The sequence below is a fragment of the Pezoporus flaviventris genome, unplaced genomic scaffold (genome assembly GCF_033815535.1).
Source record: "Pezoporus flaviventris isolate CSIRO_AGI_PZ_B2104156 unplaced genomic scaffold, CSIRO_AGI_Pfla_v1 ptg000015l, whole genome shotgun sequence".
Lineage (NCBI taxonomy): Eukaryota > Metazoa > Chordata > Aves > Psittaciformes > Psittacidae > Pezoporus > Pezoporus flaviventris.
In genome coordinates, this window is record NW_026892563.1 from 411,751 (window position 1) to 425,023 (window position 13,273).

The 13,273-nt window shown below is 40.7% G+C and overlaps 2 protein-coding genes across 2 annotated transcripts in view; one reads left to right on the top strand and one right to left on the bottom strand.

Moving 5' to 3' along the window:
- Positions 1 to 529: 529 nt before the first annotated feature.
- LOC133269201 (cytoplasmic tyrosine-protein kinase BMX-like) lies at positions 530 to 9,269 on the top strand. Its single transcript, XM_061453144.1, has 3 exons — positions 530 to 835; positions 7,040 to 7,196; positions 8,187 to 9,269. The coding sequence occupies exons 1-3, from the start codon at positions 792 to 794 to the stop codon at positions 8,259 to 8,261; spliced, it is 276 nt and encodes a 91-aa protein (XP_061309128.1). The 5' UTR covers positions 530 to 791; the 3' UTR covers positions 8,262 to 9,269.
- A 2,304-nt stretch (positions 9,270 to 11,573) lies between these two features.
- Positions 11,574 to 13,273, bottom strand: part of ACE2 (angiotensin converting enzyme 2) — a 28,138-nt gene continuing 26,438 nt past the window's right edge. The window contains exons 17-18 of the mRNA XM_061453145.1: positions 13,017 to 13,211; positions 11,574 to 12,379 (exon numbers count right to left, since the gene is read on the bottom strand). Of these exons, the coding sequence (XP_061309129.1) occupies positions 12,259 to 12,379; positions 13,017 to 13,211 (316 nt within the window). The 3' untranslated portion in view covers positions 11,574 to 12,258. The remainder of the gene's footprint in view (positions 12,380 to 13,016; positions 13,212 to 13,273) is intronic.

Sequence of the window (13,273 nt, forward strand, 5' to 3'; positions counted from 1 at the left end):
AGGACTCGCCTGCAAAGCAGTGGCCTGCCTGAAATAGCCATGGTTTATGCAAGCCACCTCTACTGATGTGGGGTTTGGATCTGGGGAGAAAGGGTGACAGAAAATCTTTTCTCTGTGGGAATCACTTTCTGCAGACATTGGAGCTTGCTCCAGCAAGGGCCTCTTTCAGAAGGGCAGGGAGGGAGGGGGGTGGCTGCATCTCAGGGAAGGCAGTCCCTCCACTATAAACCAGGTGGTGGCCTTGGGTGAGATCAGCCTGGGAGACCTGTGTTGTCAACACCAACTTCATTAAGGTTGTGCTTCTGTTCCCTCTGGGTGGCCAGCAAGTTATCTGAGGCCAACATGCTCCTGCTTCAGCACTTGCTGTCCCTGCTCCATAACATCACCAGGAACCTGGCCATGAGCAAGTTGACAGCTAGGAACCTGGCCATCTGCCTGGGTCTAAACCTCATCAGCCCCCACCATGAGCTCCCCCCGGATGTCCTGGCAGGAGACAGGGAAGGTACACTGTGTTCACCTCTCAGCTACAGCCTCCCCAGCTGACCTTAGCCTTGTTGCTCAGAGGGCCCTGGCTGCCTCCTCCCATCAGCAGCTGGGAAGAGCAGCCACACAGCTGCACCTTCCTGCACAGAAGTGTGGATCAGGCTGGAAAAGGCTGTTTGAGCCCTTATCAGCCTCCTTGGTGAAACCAGAGCTCTGCTGTGTGCAGGTGACGCAGCTTGTGCAGCTCTTTATTGAACACCAGGAAGAACTCCTTGGGGAGGAGGTGGTTGGGCCGGCTAGTGAGGGGGATGAGGAGCCACCAGCACCTCAGACGGCACCAGAAACAGCAGAGGTAAGTGAAGTGCACAAACAGCATAACAAAAAACTCCCCCCTCAGAAGGTGGGGCTGCTGCTGCAGGGACAAGCACGGTCATCCACCAGCCTGCAGCTCTGCCAAAGCGCAAAGCAAGGCTGATGCAGGTTGGCCATCCCTCTTTGTGCTGTGATCCCACCACAGCTGGCTCACCTGAGCTGAGCAAACCCACCCAAGGGATGTGCCTTTCAGAGCTAGGGCAGCAATTGAGCAGGGAGGTCGTTGCCCCCTACTAACTTACACATTGCCATTGCAGGTGCCTCCCATTGCTCCCAAAAGCAAACACCTGAAGAGCTCTTCTGGGGAGAGAAAGTAAAACTACCTTGCTTTCCTGGGTTCAAGGTAATCATGACTTCACCTGTCTAACTATGCTATTGAACAGAAAGGTTGCCTGGGTCTTCATGGGGCACCAGGAAGCGAAGAGCAACCTGTGAAGAGGGGAGCAACTGACAACTGGTCATTAGGAAGAGAAGGCTGGCAACCGAGCTGCCAGAGATGGGCAACTGAGTAAATCCAAACAGGGGAAGGAGAACAAGGCACCTGGGTATATAGCAGATCCTGTTTTCAACCTTTCAAAGCTCTAAGTGTAGGAAACATCCCTGAAGTGAACAGGATGAGTCCTAGACAGGGGGCATGTACATGCCCTTGGGGGAACATGGATGTCAGGTGCCTCTCCCCTGTATCCCCTTTTACAGCATACTTCAAAAAAAAAACAGGAGTCAAGTTCCGCCTGTTCTTGCCCTCATGGCTTCATCAGCACTTTCTGAGTCTGCCCTTGCAGGTGCCCATTTCCTTGTGCTGCTTGGATTCCCTGGATGAGCTCTGCCTCCTGGGCTTGCAGTTCCACCCTGCTGCCCCAGCACCACCCAGGCGGCAGCAAGGACAGCGCCACCCTGTCCTTCTGCTCTGTCTGGAAAGTTCCACCAGCTCGCTTCAGAGTCAGAGCAGTGCCCTCAGACCCATTCCAGACCTTGCAGGGGGCCTTGTTGGCTCACTTGTCAGCTCTGCCAGCAAATGCCACCCTCTGACCCATCTCCCTGAGTGGGGAGCTGGCCTCTGAACTCCATCTCACACATGGCCTTGAAGATCATTTGAGTGGGACAGAGGGCACAACACTTATGCTGGGACACTTGTTTATTACTGTGTTTGTTAATATGTTTATTATTGTGTTCATTACTATGCTTATTGTTATGTTTATTACTATGTTTGTTACTATTATATATTACTGGTTTTTATTACTGTGTTTATTACTCCTTTGTTTCTGAAATAAATTTTAGGATATACTTTATCATATATTTAGGATATATTTTTAGAAACATGTCAGAGGATATAGGATATATTTAGAGAGTAGTTTAGGAAACGTTATAGGATAGTATTTATTTCATATTGTTTACACACTTCTAGGGTCATAGAATAGTTATGGTTAGAATAGGGTAGTTAGGGTTGGAAAGGACTTCTAGGAATTTCATATTATGTCACAAGACTACTCTTAGAATGATTTTTCAGCTATATTATTAAAAAAGCAGAAAGAATTACAAAAGTCATATCTCTATCTTGCCATCTGCATCCTGTAGAATGCAAAATGGAAAAAAAAGTATACTTTGATTGTCTATGTATTAGGAAAGAAATGACAGAAAGATATTTATGAAAGCAGAAGAAGAATGGTAAGTTATCACATATCAGACTTGACACTTCTGAGTGGGTGTTAAGAAAGCGTATAATGCCAGCATAGCTACACTGCCTTTTGGTACGGGAACAAACCACTACACCTTGAAAAGGTTAAAAAAATTCATTCTAAGCAGAGAGATGCTGAACAAAAAAAAAAACAGAAAACACACAAACAAAACACCTGACAAACAAAAAAAAACAAACAAAACCCAAAAAACAGACCCAAAAAAAACTAAAAAACCCTGAAAAATCCCACAAAAAAGAAACCAAATTAAAAAAAACCCTAAATTATTTTTTGAAGATAATAATAATAAAAAAAAATCCTTAGATCCCTCTGCACTCAAAAGTGAGAAACATCAGCTCTCAAGATCTCAGTGGGATCTGCCATAGATGTCCAGTGTATATAGTGATACTTTATAAACAGAAGGCTATCTAAATGCCATTGGGAAATTACAGCAGGCATTCCATCCATCTTCAAACAAAGCTGTCTTAAATCTGAGTACCAACAAAGCGATTTGTTTGTAATAGGGCTGAGTGACAACTGCTACAGCATGGCATGGGACAGAGGAAAAACTGACTTGAAACCTGCATCCATGGTTCAGGCTCTTCTGCTCTTTTTAGAGGAAGGTTTAGGGTGTGTTTTTCACATTTAGATGTAATTTCCACTGAAGTTTCAGAATGGACTGAAAACCACAAAGTTGGCAATATCATGATAGTCTTGCAAATACTTTGCAACAAAGGAAGCCTGAAAATATTAGAAAATCTAATTTCCAAAATTCTTGATTTAATACAATATTATTGGTACTCCTCAAACAGCTCAAACTCTCAACATTTCAGATCAACAAAAGGCAATGATTATTTTCTTCAGCCTGAAGTTCTGCAATTTATCTGATTTCCCAAAGATATGAAACTCACTATAGTGCTCTATGACCATCTGTGTATATATGTCACACATGTGTGCGTATGTATTTTCCATTCTCACCATAATAATTTCAAATATTTTACCCAATTTTAACTCTATTTCATAAGGTTCTACATTTTTACAAGTGTTGAAGAAGTAAGTCATTATAGACATAGGTAGGGAGTTCCTATTCCTGCCCCAGAAGAGAGAAAGGCTTTTATGCAAGCGCTGACGCTGCAGACAATTCACATAGGAGGTGAGCCTGAAGGTGTGAATTCATAACAAATGAAGTATCATCTACTCTGCTGATGGAAAATCTACCAGGTTTTGGAACTGCCAGAAAACCAATAGATTAGTTCTCTGAGAAACCAGTCTTGGCTATAAGGTATCTTGAGACCATTTTGTCTTTCCTGGACAGAGTTATCTTTACCATCCAGACCACCCTGAATGTTAACTGGGTTTAGCTTCCTTTTTGAACCTCTAAGATGTCCTTTGACATAGAAAAAAATCCCATTAGTGATGCTGAAGGGCTCAGTTCTTCCTTTCCCACCCCAGGACGTCTTTTTTTTAGTTCGACTCCCAGATGACCTTCTCCCACCTGTCCTGAATCCTATAAATATTTTTCTAAAGCCTGCTGGGTTTCTGCACCACTCCACAACCCAGTTCAGCAACACACAGTAACCTTAAGCTGCTGCACTGAAATCAATACTCACGTGCCTAAGTGCTTCGCTGTAAAGGGGACTGGATAGCCATAAGGCCATTGCCTTGTCACTCCATGTAGAGTGATTACTCTGCTATGCAGTAGAACTCTGTAAATGTGATCTGTTCAGCACAGCAAATAAATACCTCTATTGGAACATTCACGTAGGGCTTATTTGTGACATGTGTGAATGTTATTTATTAGAAAATTTAAACATTATTGCAGCCAATTAGAAAAGCACTTTTTATTACTTGCAGCCTTTGCTGCTGCCAGTGCCTCATGTCTTCCCTCTTAACACCACTGTTATATACTGGCTCACTTAAAAGGCACAGGGAGCATGCCCAGCTCTGCAAAGGTTCTGTAATCTGAACTCCAGGTGTGATGGTAGTCTGATTTCAGCTATGCTGCTTGTGCTAAAACTCAAGCAGACATGAACACAACTATTTGGAGGATTCAAATCTCCACTTGGACATTTGAGCCATTGATCACTCTTTGGGTGCAAACATCCAGGCAATTCCTTATCAAGTTAGTGTCCTGGGTTCAGCAGTAGCAGTCATTTTTCTCCTTCTTGGTAGCTGGTGTAGCGTAGTGTTTTGACAGCCAAGTTTGGTTCTTGCATTGTAGGTATGTTCTGGATGACTAGTATATAAGTTCACTAGGAACCAAGTTTCCAGTAAAGTGGTCAGCACCAGAAGTTTTTCATTACACCAAATTTAGCAGCAAGTCAGACGTATGGACCTTTGGTATGTATGGAATTTGACTTATAAATATACATGCATATATGCCACTATGTTTGGATTTCCTCAGCTTACTAAGCAGAAATGATAGACATTTACACACATAAGGAATGTAAAAAACATTTACAGCTTATGTTCTTGTTTAATAGTTTTATGCATCCAAGCCCCATACTCTTCAGATTTTTCTAACTATACTGTTTTTCTTCTAGGCACATTAAAACTGCCTAATCCCCATTTACCATTTATGTGTTTTAATATGGTAAACTAAACTGTTGGCAGTGGAGATCAAACAGTATCTTTGGTGTATCTAGACAACAAATCAATGCTGCTCAACTCAAAGCTTTTCTGTTAGTCACAGAGGTCAGAGTGGACTGCGTGCATGAGCCAGCTGTGGAAGAGAGTGGGTGAGCTAGGACTGTGTATCTCAGCAAAAATAAAATACGTTTGCAGATCACTTTCTATCCAGGAATTTCAAACATCTGAACTTCTACTTCAGTGCTTTTCAAGCTATGATTTACAAATCCCTGGAGCCTGTTCCCTGTTTCTAAAAGTCTGCAAAAGGTATCAAAGGGAGCCTTTTGTGAATGTGCTTAAATTCTGCTTACATCCTCCTAAAGCAGGAATTTTTTTTTGCAGCTGTCAAGTTGATGAAAGATTGGCAATCCACTTTTCTTGACATTGAACAATGGTGAATAAAGCAGATGAAACTATTTCCAAATAATGGGCTTCTTCTTATCTTTAACTTCAGCTAGTCTCCCAGTATTAACAGCCACAAGAGAAACAGCTCATTCATGCCCTTTACAGGTTATTTATAATATATCTGATTAAATCAGAAGTTGGATTTTCTGGTGATACTTTTTCTTTTTTCTCTTATAAAAGAAATCCTGGCTCCAGGCTACATTGTTGTTAACTTCAAAATTGGCATTAATTTCAGTGAGAAACATTAATTTTCTCTGGAAGCTCTTTCCGCGTTTAAAAACTATCTGTTGATGCAGTGGAAGCAAGGGGAGAGCAGGATACATCAGTTCTTGTTTGGTTGGTTTTAACTAATGAGTCTTTAAAGGGCTAAAGAACTGATGTATTCATATCCCAAAAGCAGATGTCAGAGAACAAATAACCTTGTTGTTTAAATTTTCTCATCACAGAAAGCTGGCATTCAGATACCATTTTATTCTGATCCCACTGTACAATGCTCCACTCTTCAGAATAATTGCTGATAGTGCACCTGGGTCTTGAATAAGCCAGGGAGTGTTTAGGTGCAAGGTCGGGCTGGGAAGCAGCCTGGGGAGTGATTGTTTATAGACTGGAATTTACAGTAACTGAAAACAGTCACTGGGAATGATGTAGTTGCTGTTTGGCTTTATGGCTCAGATCTGTATCTGCATGCTATGTATTACCATGCTTCGGTGAATAAAGAAGAGCTAGTTGTGAAAGCAGTGTGTGTGTGCATGTGCGTGTTTAGCCTCTTTCTTTACAGATGCTGCAGTCATTGCTGACAGTATTGCATATCACCGTGAAATAAATATTTCACTTTTTTTTCACTTTAGGGTTGGCATGATTATCACATATGTTCAGTTACAACAAAAATTGTTTCTTGTAAAAGCTATCATTATGAATTAATGATTATGATGTTATCCAGTGTTTCTATTGCTTCAGTATAATCCTGTTTTTACAGGTATGTGTAGCTGACACTATAATGTATTTGGCTATCTTTCTGTTATGTCCCACAGAAAACAAAAAATCAGTAGCAATCTTTCCTATTATTCTATAAAAACATAGATACCTATAGCTGTCATTTTGGGTTTTTTCCCCTCTTTCTGTGTGCATTCACATACATAAAGGGATGTTTGAATGGATTTTGTAAAAAGCTCAGTCCATGGATAGCTATATCTTGGGATTTCTCCATCATTGACTACTTTATCCATCATTGACTACATTAGATATATTTTATAACTGTCTTTATCATTTAACTTTACCTTATTCTGCAGTAGAAGTTGTTTTATATTTATGTACAGAATCGCATTTGTCAGTCATATCTGTACTTTTCTTTGGACTGTATTCTCTGTGGAGTCTGACCAGTCATATGTTGCATGTGTGTCTTGTTCTGGGAAAAAGGACTAATCTTCTATGTCTTGACTTTCATTTTTTGTCCTCCATTGCCATGAAAATTTTTGCAGGTATCTTAATGTGGGAGATGTCACTTTGGGAAAGCACCCCTACAAGGTTTATGATAACATGAAGGTGATTGAGAAAGTTTTTCAGGGATACAGACTTTATAGACCGCAACTGGTTCCAGACATCATCTACCAGATAATGTACAACTGCTGGCATGAGGTATGTAAATCTCCACATACAAACTGGAGAAAACAAAATAATAAAGGTCACTAGGAACCCCTCTTGATAGCTGAACTAATGTTCATAGTGGAAAATATCCCTTATAAAAGCCATTGATTGTACATTCTATATATCAGTCTAATTCAGGACATTGTTAGTACAGGAAACAGGCCATGAAGGAAGATTGGCTCCCTTTTATCAGAACCATGTATTTAGCAAATAACAATAAGTGCACTTCAACATCAACATGATACACAGAATGAGATTCTTCTCATCTAATTTAATAGTTTAAAATTTGGGTGCTGAGCTAGCTAACTGCCTTAATTCCTTCCATGGTTACAGGACCATTACTGTTACCTGTCCATGGTCATTTATCTTGTCTATCTCAGCCACCACAGAATAAAATACCTGCTTTCTTATACAGCGATCTTAAACAGCAAATGTAGATGAAATGTCTGCCTCTTTAGACAGCTTAAGTTCTGTGAAGCAGCCCCACCCTTAGAATGAGAAGGATGTGCTACCCTATCAGTGAGTCTTCTAGGAGTTGTAAGTCAGATGCTGACCATGCTCATTTTATTTTGACACCTGCATCTTCTCTACCAAGACTTATGCTGATTTATTGTTCCTCTTCATTGAAATTTTATACAGCTGTCTGTGGACCATGACTTGTGTCTCAGCAGCAACAAAGAACTGTTTGGCACATTAGTAGTGATACCATGAAATGACAGTGATGTTTGGTGTTTTTGTAATATAATTGTCAGAAAAATAAGAAAAATAGCTTACATTTGAGGAAATGTTAATGCAAAGAAAGAAGTTTAAACTATCACAGCGTAAGACATATATAAAAAGTAATTTAATTTTTCTTATCTCATAGTCATCACTGTCTCTGCAAATTTCTGCATGCTAAAATCAGGAAAAACTAATGCAAATTCCAGTTCCTGAATGATTTCAAAATTAAATAACCTTATGCATCATCTTTGCTTCATTTAGCTACCAGAAAAGCACCTTGCCTTTTATCAGCTCTTGTCTTTTTTTGAGGCACTAAGAGAAGACAACAGATCTTGAAAAAGAAGACTCTGCATACTGGTTCCATATCACCTGTCTTCTATATGAGAGCTAAGTCTGAAATCTGCCTGACATTAGCTATCCCTATTATTCTGTATGTTAGCGTTCTTCTCATTTAATCAGCATTCTGGGGAAAGAAGCATATGGAGAAAGCTTTTGTAACACTCTGTAGGTGACAGAATTTGCAAGGATACTGAGGTAGAATATAATTCATTTTGTTAACATTGTCTCAAAAGACTTTTCAGACACTGAGATATATATTCCATTTGTGTACACTCCTTCAGTGCATCAAGCAGTTATTATTTGGCCTTAACTGCAAATGTAAACAAGGAAATATATGCTTGTTAGGTTTTTTTCTTATCATAACTCACCTGAATGTGTTTTTTCTCTGTAATCACCTGAAACTGATGCCTGAAGTAGGTCAAATTTAGAACTGCTGCGAGTGACAGAAACACAGGTTATAGTCTTGCTTTCAATTACTAAGAAATTACTACTGGTAAAATATTATATGTTTGCTTACAAGCACTATTGACTTAAGTTTCAGTCCTCAAGGTGTACATTTGATTTCAAATTATTCTAAGCTACATATCTAAGATATCTGCATCTTAGCAGATGAGGTATTTACTAGAGCGTTATTGCTTCCTGCTGCAGGTAAAAATAGAGAAAAAAAAAGTTTTATGCAGAATTCCTTAGTCATTGCAATAGCAAATGGTAAATTTGCTGATCTCTATAAAACCTGAAGAAAATTAAAAATGCTATCAATATAATTACTTTGCCAAATACTTTACTACTGAGGAGGTGAAATTTGGCTCCTGACTTTAACACTTAAATAAGAGCACCCAACTTTCAAATGTGCTCAGCACTGCACAAATTAGTGCTAACTTCAGTAAGTCTAGAGTTACCAAATACATCTGCAGCTAAAAAACTGAGGCATCTAAACTTAGACACTGGCGTTTACAAAATGCTGATCTAGTACGTATAAAATAAGGGGGGTTTAAAATAAAGTCTGAAAAACCACTCTCCTCTCTCCTTATATTCCAGCTAGTTCGGTGTGTGATGCCTCTAAGAGTCCAAGTCACATCTGCTTGCCTTTTCTGTGATGGAGCTGGCTCTACCCTATCAGGGACACCTCTACAGGTCCAGTTTGAGCTCAACTGAATGTAAAGAGTAAGAAATGCAGGGTGCAGACAGGTAGGGAGAGGGGAGAAGGAAATTAAACCAGAGGTTCCAGCACCTGTGCTCACTGGTGTTGCCTGGTCCCAGCACTGTAAGGTGGCAGGCAGAGCACATCCCTGTCTGCACTGGGAGCTGTGAACGAGTCTGAGGGAAAGCAGCATTTCGGGTCATTCAAATGACTGTGGGGATCTACACAGGCCTGGAAGGCCATGGGAAGCTGCATTTAATGGAGAAGTAGGGGCATGGTATGATGCTGCCTATGCATCAAGTTGGGCCAAGGAGTGCTGGCCCAGAGAAAAGGACAGGAAAGAGTGCTGACACAGGCAAAATCTGAAAGGAGTGTGCCCTTGCAGCACAGAGGATATGAGGTATTGTTGGGGCTAATGCATGTGGTTGATTTTTTCAATATAAATGTTTTATTTCTGTTCTAACATCCTGCTGTATTTTTTTTAGTGGCTTTATGTGTTGACAGTTCTGAATGGTGTTTTTTTGATTCATAGCACAGCTTTTAAAATTAATTGCTTGAAATGAAAGCTTGCTTTAATGGAAATGTTAGTCTTAACAACAGATCTGAAGATAGCTGGCATGACAAATTATGTTACTTGATTGTTTCCAGCTTTGCCATTCCCTTTTTCCGTTACCGCACATTAAGTGGGAAGACCACATATAGTTGAATTATTTATCTCAGAAGTTCAGCTGAAGTACTAAGATTTGGGGATGTTATGGCAATGGGATATATGATGTAGGTAAGAAACTTAGAGAAAAATTATTTTTATTGCTTTACATTCCTGTCTAGTTTGCAGTTAATCAGTATCATCTGCCTACCATCTCATTTAAGGGCTTTGTCTCTTAAATATGAAGGGAGAGTGAAACATTAGGATAGTGTTTTATGAATCCACAGAGTCCAACTGTATGTTTTCAGATATGTTTGCCAGCTTTCTACAGTTTCTGGTTATTTTGGAGGCACATTATTTTAAAAGTCTATGCATTTGTTGAATGCTTTCATGCAGGCTTGTGTTTGCTACCAGCTTTTTGTCAGAATGCATGACTGGGTAGATACCTTGTGCTTTTCAGTGACCCTGGTGTGACAGAAGAACTGCACTGGCATGGTGGCAGGAATGGCATAGATGGCATAGGTCCTACAAGAGACAGAATCACAGAAATGCTGGCTGGAAGGGATGTCTGGAGGTCACCTAGCCAAACTTTTTCAGTCAGAGTGGGACTGTCCCCACTGCTCGGTCAGCCATTCCTTTGCCTACCTGAGTTCTGGACACTTTAAACGTGAAGATGCCACAGTCTCTCCCAGAGCATGGAACAGGGAACCTGTTCCAGTATTGCAATACTGTCCTGGTGAAGAGCATTTTCTTTTTCAGGTGCAACTTGAACCTCTCAAGCCCCAGTCTACTGACCCCTGTATATAATAGTGCAATTTGTATTTGTAGCATGCAGTATTTGTAATGCAATATTTGTAATAGCGGTGGTGAGGTACTGAAAAATAGAAAAACTTTACTGTCCTGGGTTCAGCAGTAGCAGTCATTTTTCTCCTTCTTAGTAGCTGGTGCAGCATTGTGTTTTGACTTTCGGCCTGGGAACAGAGTTGATAATGCTGATGTTTTAGTCTGACCAAGGACTTTATGAGCCTCATGCTCTGCCAGGGAGGAGGGAAAGCTGGGAGAAAGCAGAGACAGGACACCTGACCCAAACTGACCAAAGAGGTATTGCATACCACAGCACGTCATGCCCAGGAGGTAACTGGGAGTTAGCCGGAAGGGCTAGGACTGGGGGGCTGGATGAGGTATCTGCTGGTGCTTGGTGAGGCTGGGGGAGCAAGTTATCGGTCGGCTGGTGGTGAGATGTTGTATTCTCTTCCCTTGTTATTTCCTTTATCATTATTATTATTGGTGGTAGCAGCAGTGATTTGTGTTATACCTTAGTTACTAAACTGTTCTTATCTCAACCCGTGGGACCTGCATTTTTTTTGATTCTCCTCTCTGTCCCTCCGGAAGTAGGGGGAGAGCAAGAAGGAAGGGGGGGGGGGGGGAGTGAGTGAACAAGCTGGCTGGCTGGGTTTAAACCATGACAATAGTTTGGTTTTAAGAAAGTTATTCCATTTTTGGATGATAACATAACACAGAGATCTTTTAATTATTTTTTTTTTTCTGAGAGAGCATGGGCTATTTGTCTTTACAATACTTATCAAGCAAGCAGTTAGAAAAATAACTTATGTTACAACTTCCTAACAAAGTTCCAGTGCTTGTTAGCCTTCATCTAGTATCCATTTCACATTGATATAGATTTCCTGAAGGTGCAAAAATTGCAGTTTCATAACAAATTGAGTTCTTCATCACTACAGATCTTCTGGTGATCAGTGGGCTTTTTTTCTTACTGTCTATTAGACACCCTTTTAAGGTCTCTGTCTTGAATGATCAAGATTTTCCTCACAGGCATTAGGAGTGTGTGAACTATTGTTATGTCTGTCTTGACCTGTATACAACTGTATACTTCCAAGTTTTTGCATCTCATTATAGAAGAAGCAAAAAGAAGTTGGATACAGCACACTTATGGAAAGCAGCAGTGTATAACATTATGTGCATAATTCATAGAAAAGCCACAGGACATATATATCTTCAAATTTGCATTTTTTCTAGTTACCACATAAACAATAGATGTAGTTGATGTTGCCTATGAACCAGTAAGTTAATGGTCAATCAGAAGATACTATGCATAACACTATGACATCCATAGTATTTTGGTCCTTGCTAGGCACTACTGCTAAAAGTGAGATGAAAAATCCCACAAATCCTTAGTGTACCCACATCTTCTAGAATGATGTTTGTGTCTCTTCAGATGGCTCAAAACCCATGTTGCTTTTTCCTTCTTCAGCATAAGGGTTCACTTCTTGACAGTTTGATCCTGCTTCACCTCTCCTTTCTCTCTCTTTCCTGTAATGAAAATGCAGTTTCTTATTAGAAGCCTCTGTTCAGTTCAAGTCCTTCTGGATCCCCAGAATCCCCTACTGTAAATAATACTGTGTTTAAACAGGAATCTTTATATAAAAGGAATTGTGTCGGTTTTAAGGGAACTGTAGCAAACCTACTACATTCTTAGAAACACCATTAACGGAGACACATAGAAAACCAACCCAGCTACATTGCTGTTAATGCAGTAATATTTAAAGAACATTACATTACTGGACAGCCTCCAACAAGATTACTGAAAACTGCCACTGGTGATGAATGTGGGCAACTCTGCTCTCGGAGAAGGCACTGTGTTCCCAGCAGGCCACACCATCAATCTTGCAGTGAGGCTGGCAGAAGCCTAGCTCCTCACAACTCCCTGAAGCTACAGCATCCAGCTGTGATGATGATGGGGAAATTGCACTAAGCTGCCAAATCTGCTGTGCAGGAAAAGCAGGAAGCTGAGCCTTTAGCTATCACTGTTGGTGGGAGGGGAATTATAAGCAGTAATTCCTTAACTTGCTTCAGTTAGATTTGGCAGCCTATTTGTGAGCACCCTGGCGATTCAGTCATCAGGACATCTTCCAGCGGTCATGATCATAGTATCAAAAATATTACTCACTTTTTGCGATCTCTCTGACCAGTGATGATCAACACAATAACTCCAATGACAACCAGGCTAATGACCACCCCAAATATAATTAACCAGATGGTGACTGGTGGTTCATAAGGTGTGGCCAAGGTTGGAAGTATGCCCACAAACTCCAGCGTGTTATCATCCAGTCTGAAAGCCTCATTGATACGTCCCCGAGACATCCTGCCATTGAGAGCAAATTCAAAGAGTTTTGCATGTTTATTGGAAGCATACAAACAGTTTTC

Bases quoted from the DNA above. Each gene is read 5' to 3' on its own strand.
- LOC133269201 (XM_061453144.1), top strand. From the start codon at position 792: ATGAGGAGCCACCAGCACCTCAGACGGCACCAGAAACAGCAGAG. The intron at 836-7,039 runs GTAAGTGAAGTG...AAATTTTTGCAG, and splicing joins CGGCACCAGAAACAGCAGAG to GTATCTTAATGTGGGAGATG. The intron at 7,197-8,186 runs GTATGTAAATCT...TGCTTCATTTAG, and splicing joins TGTACAACTGCTGGCATGAG to CTACCAGAAAAGCACCTTGC.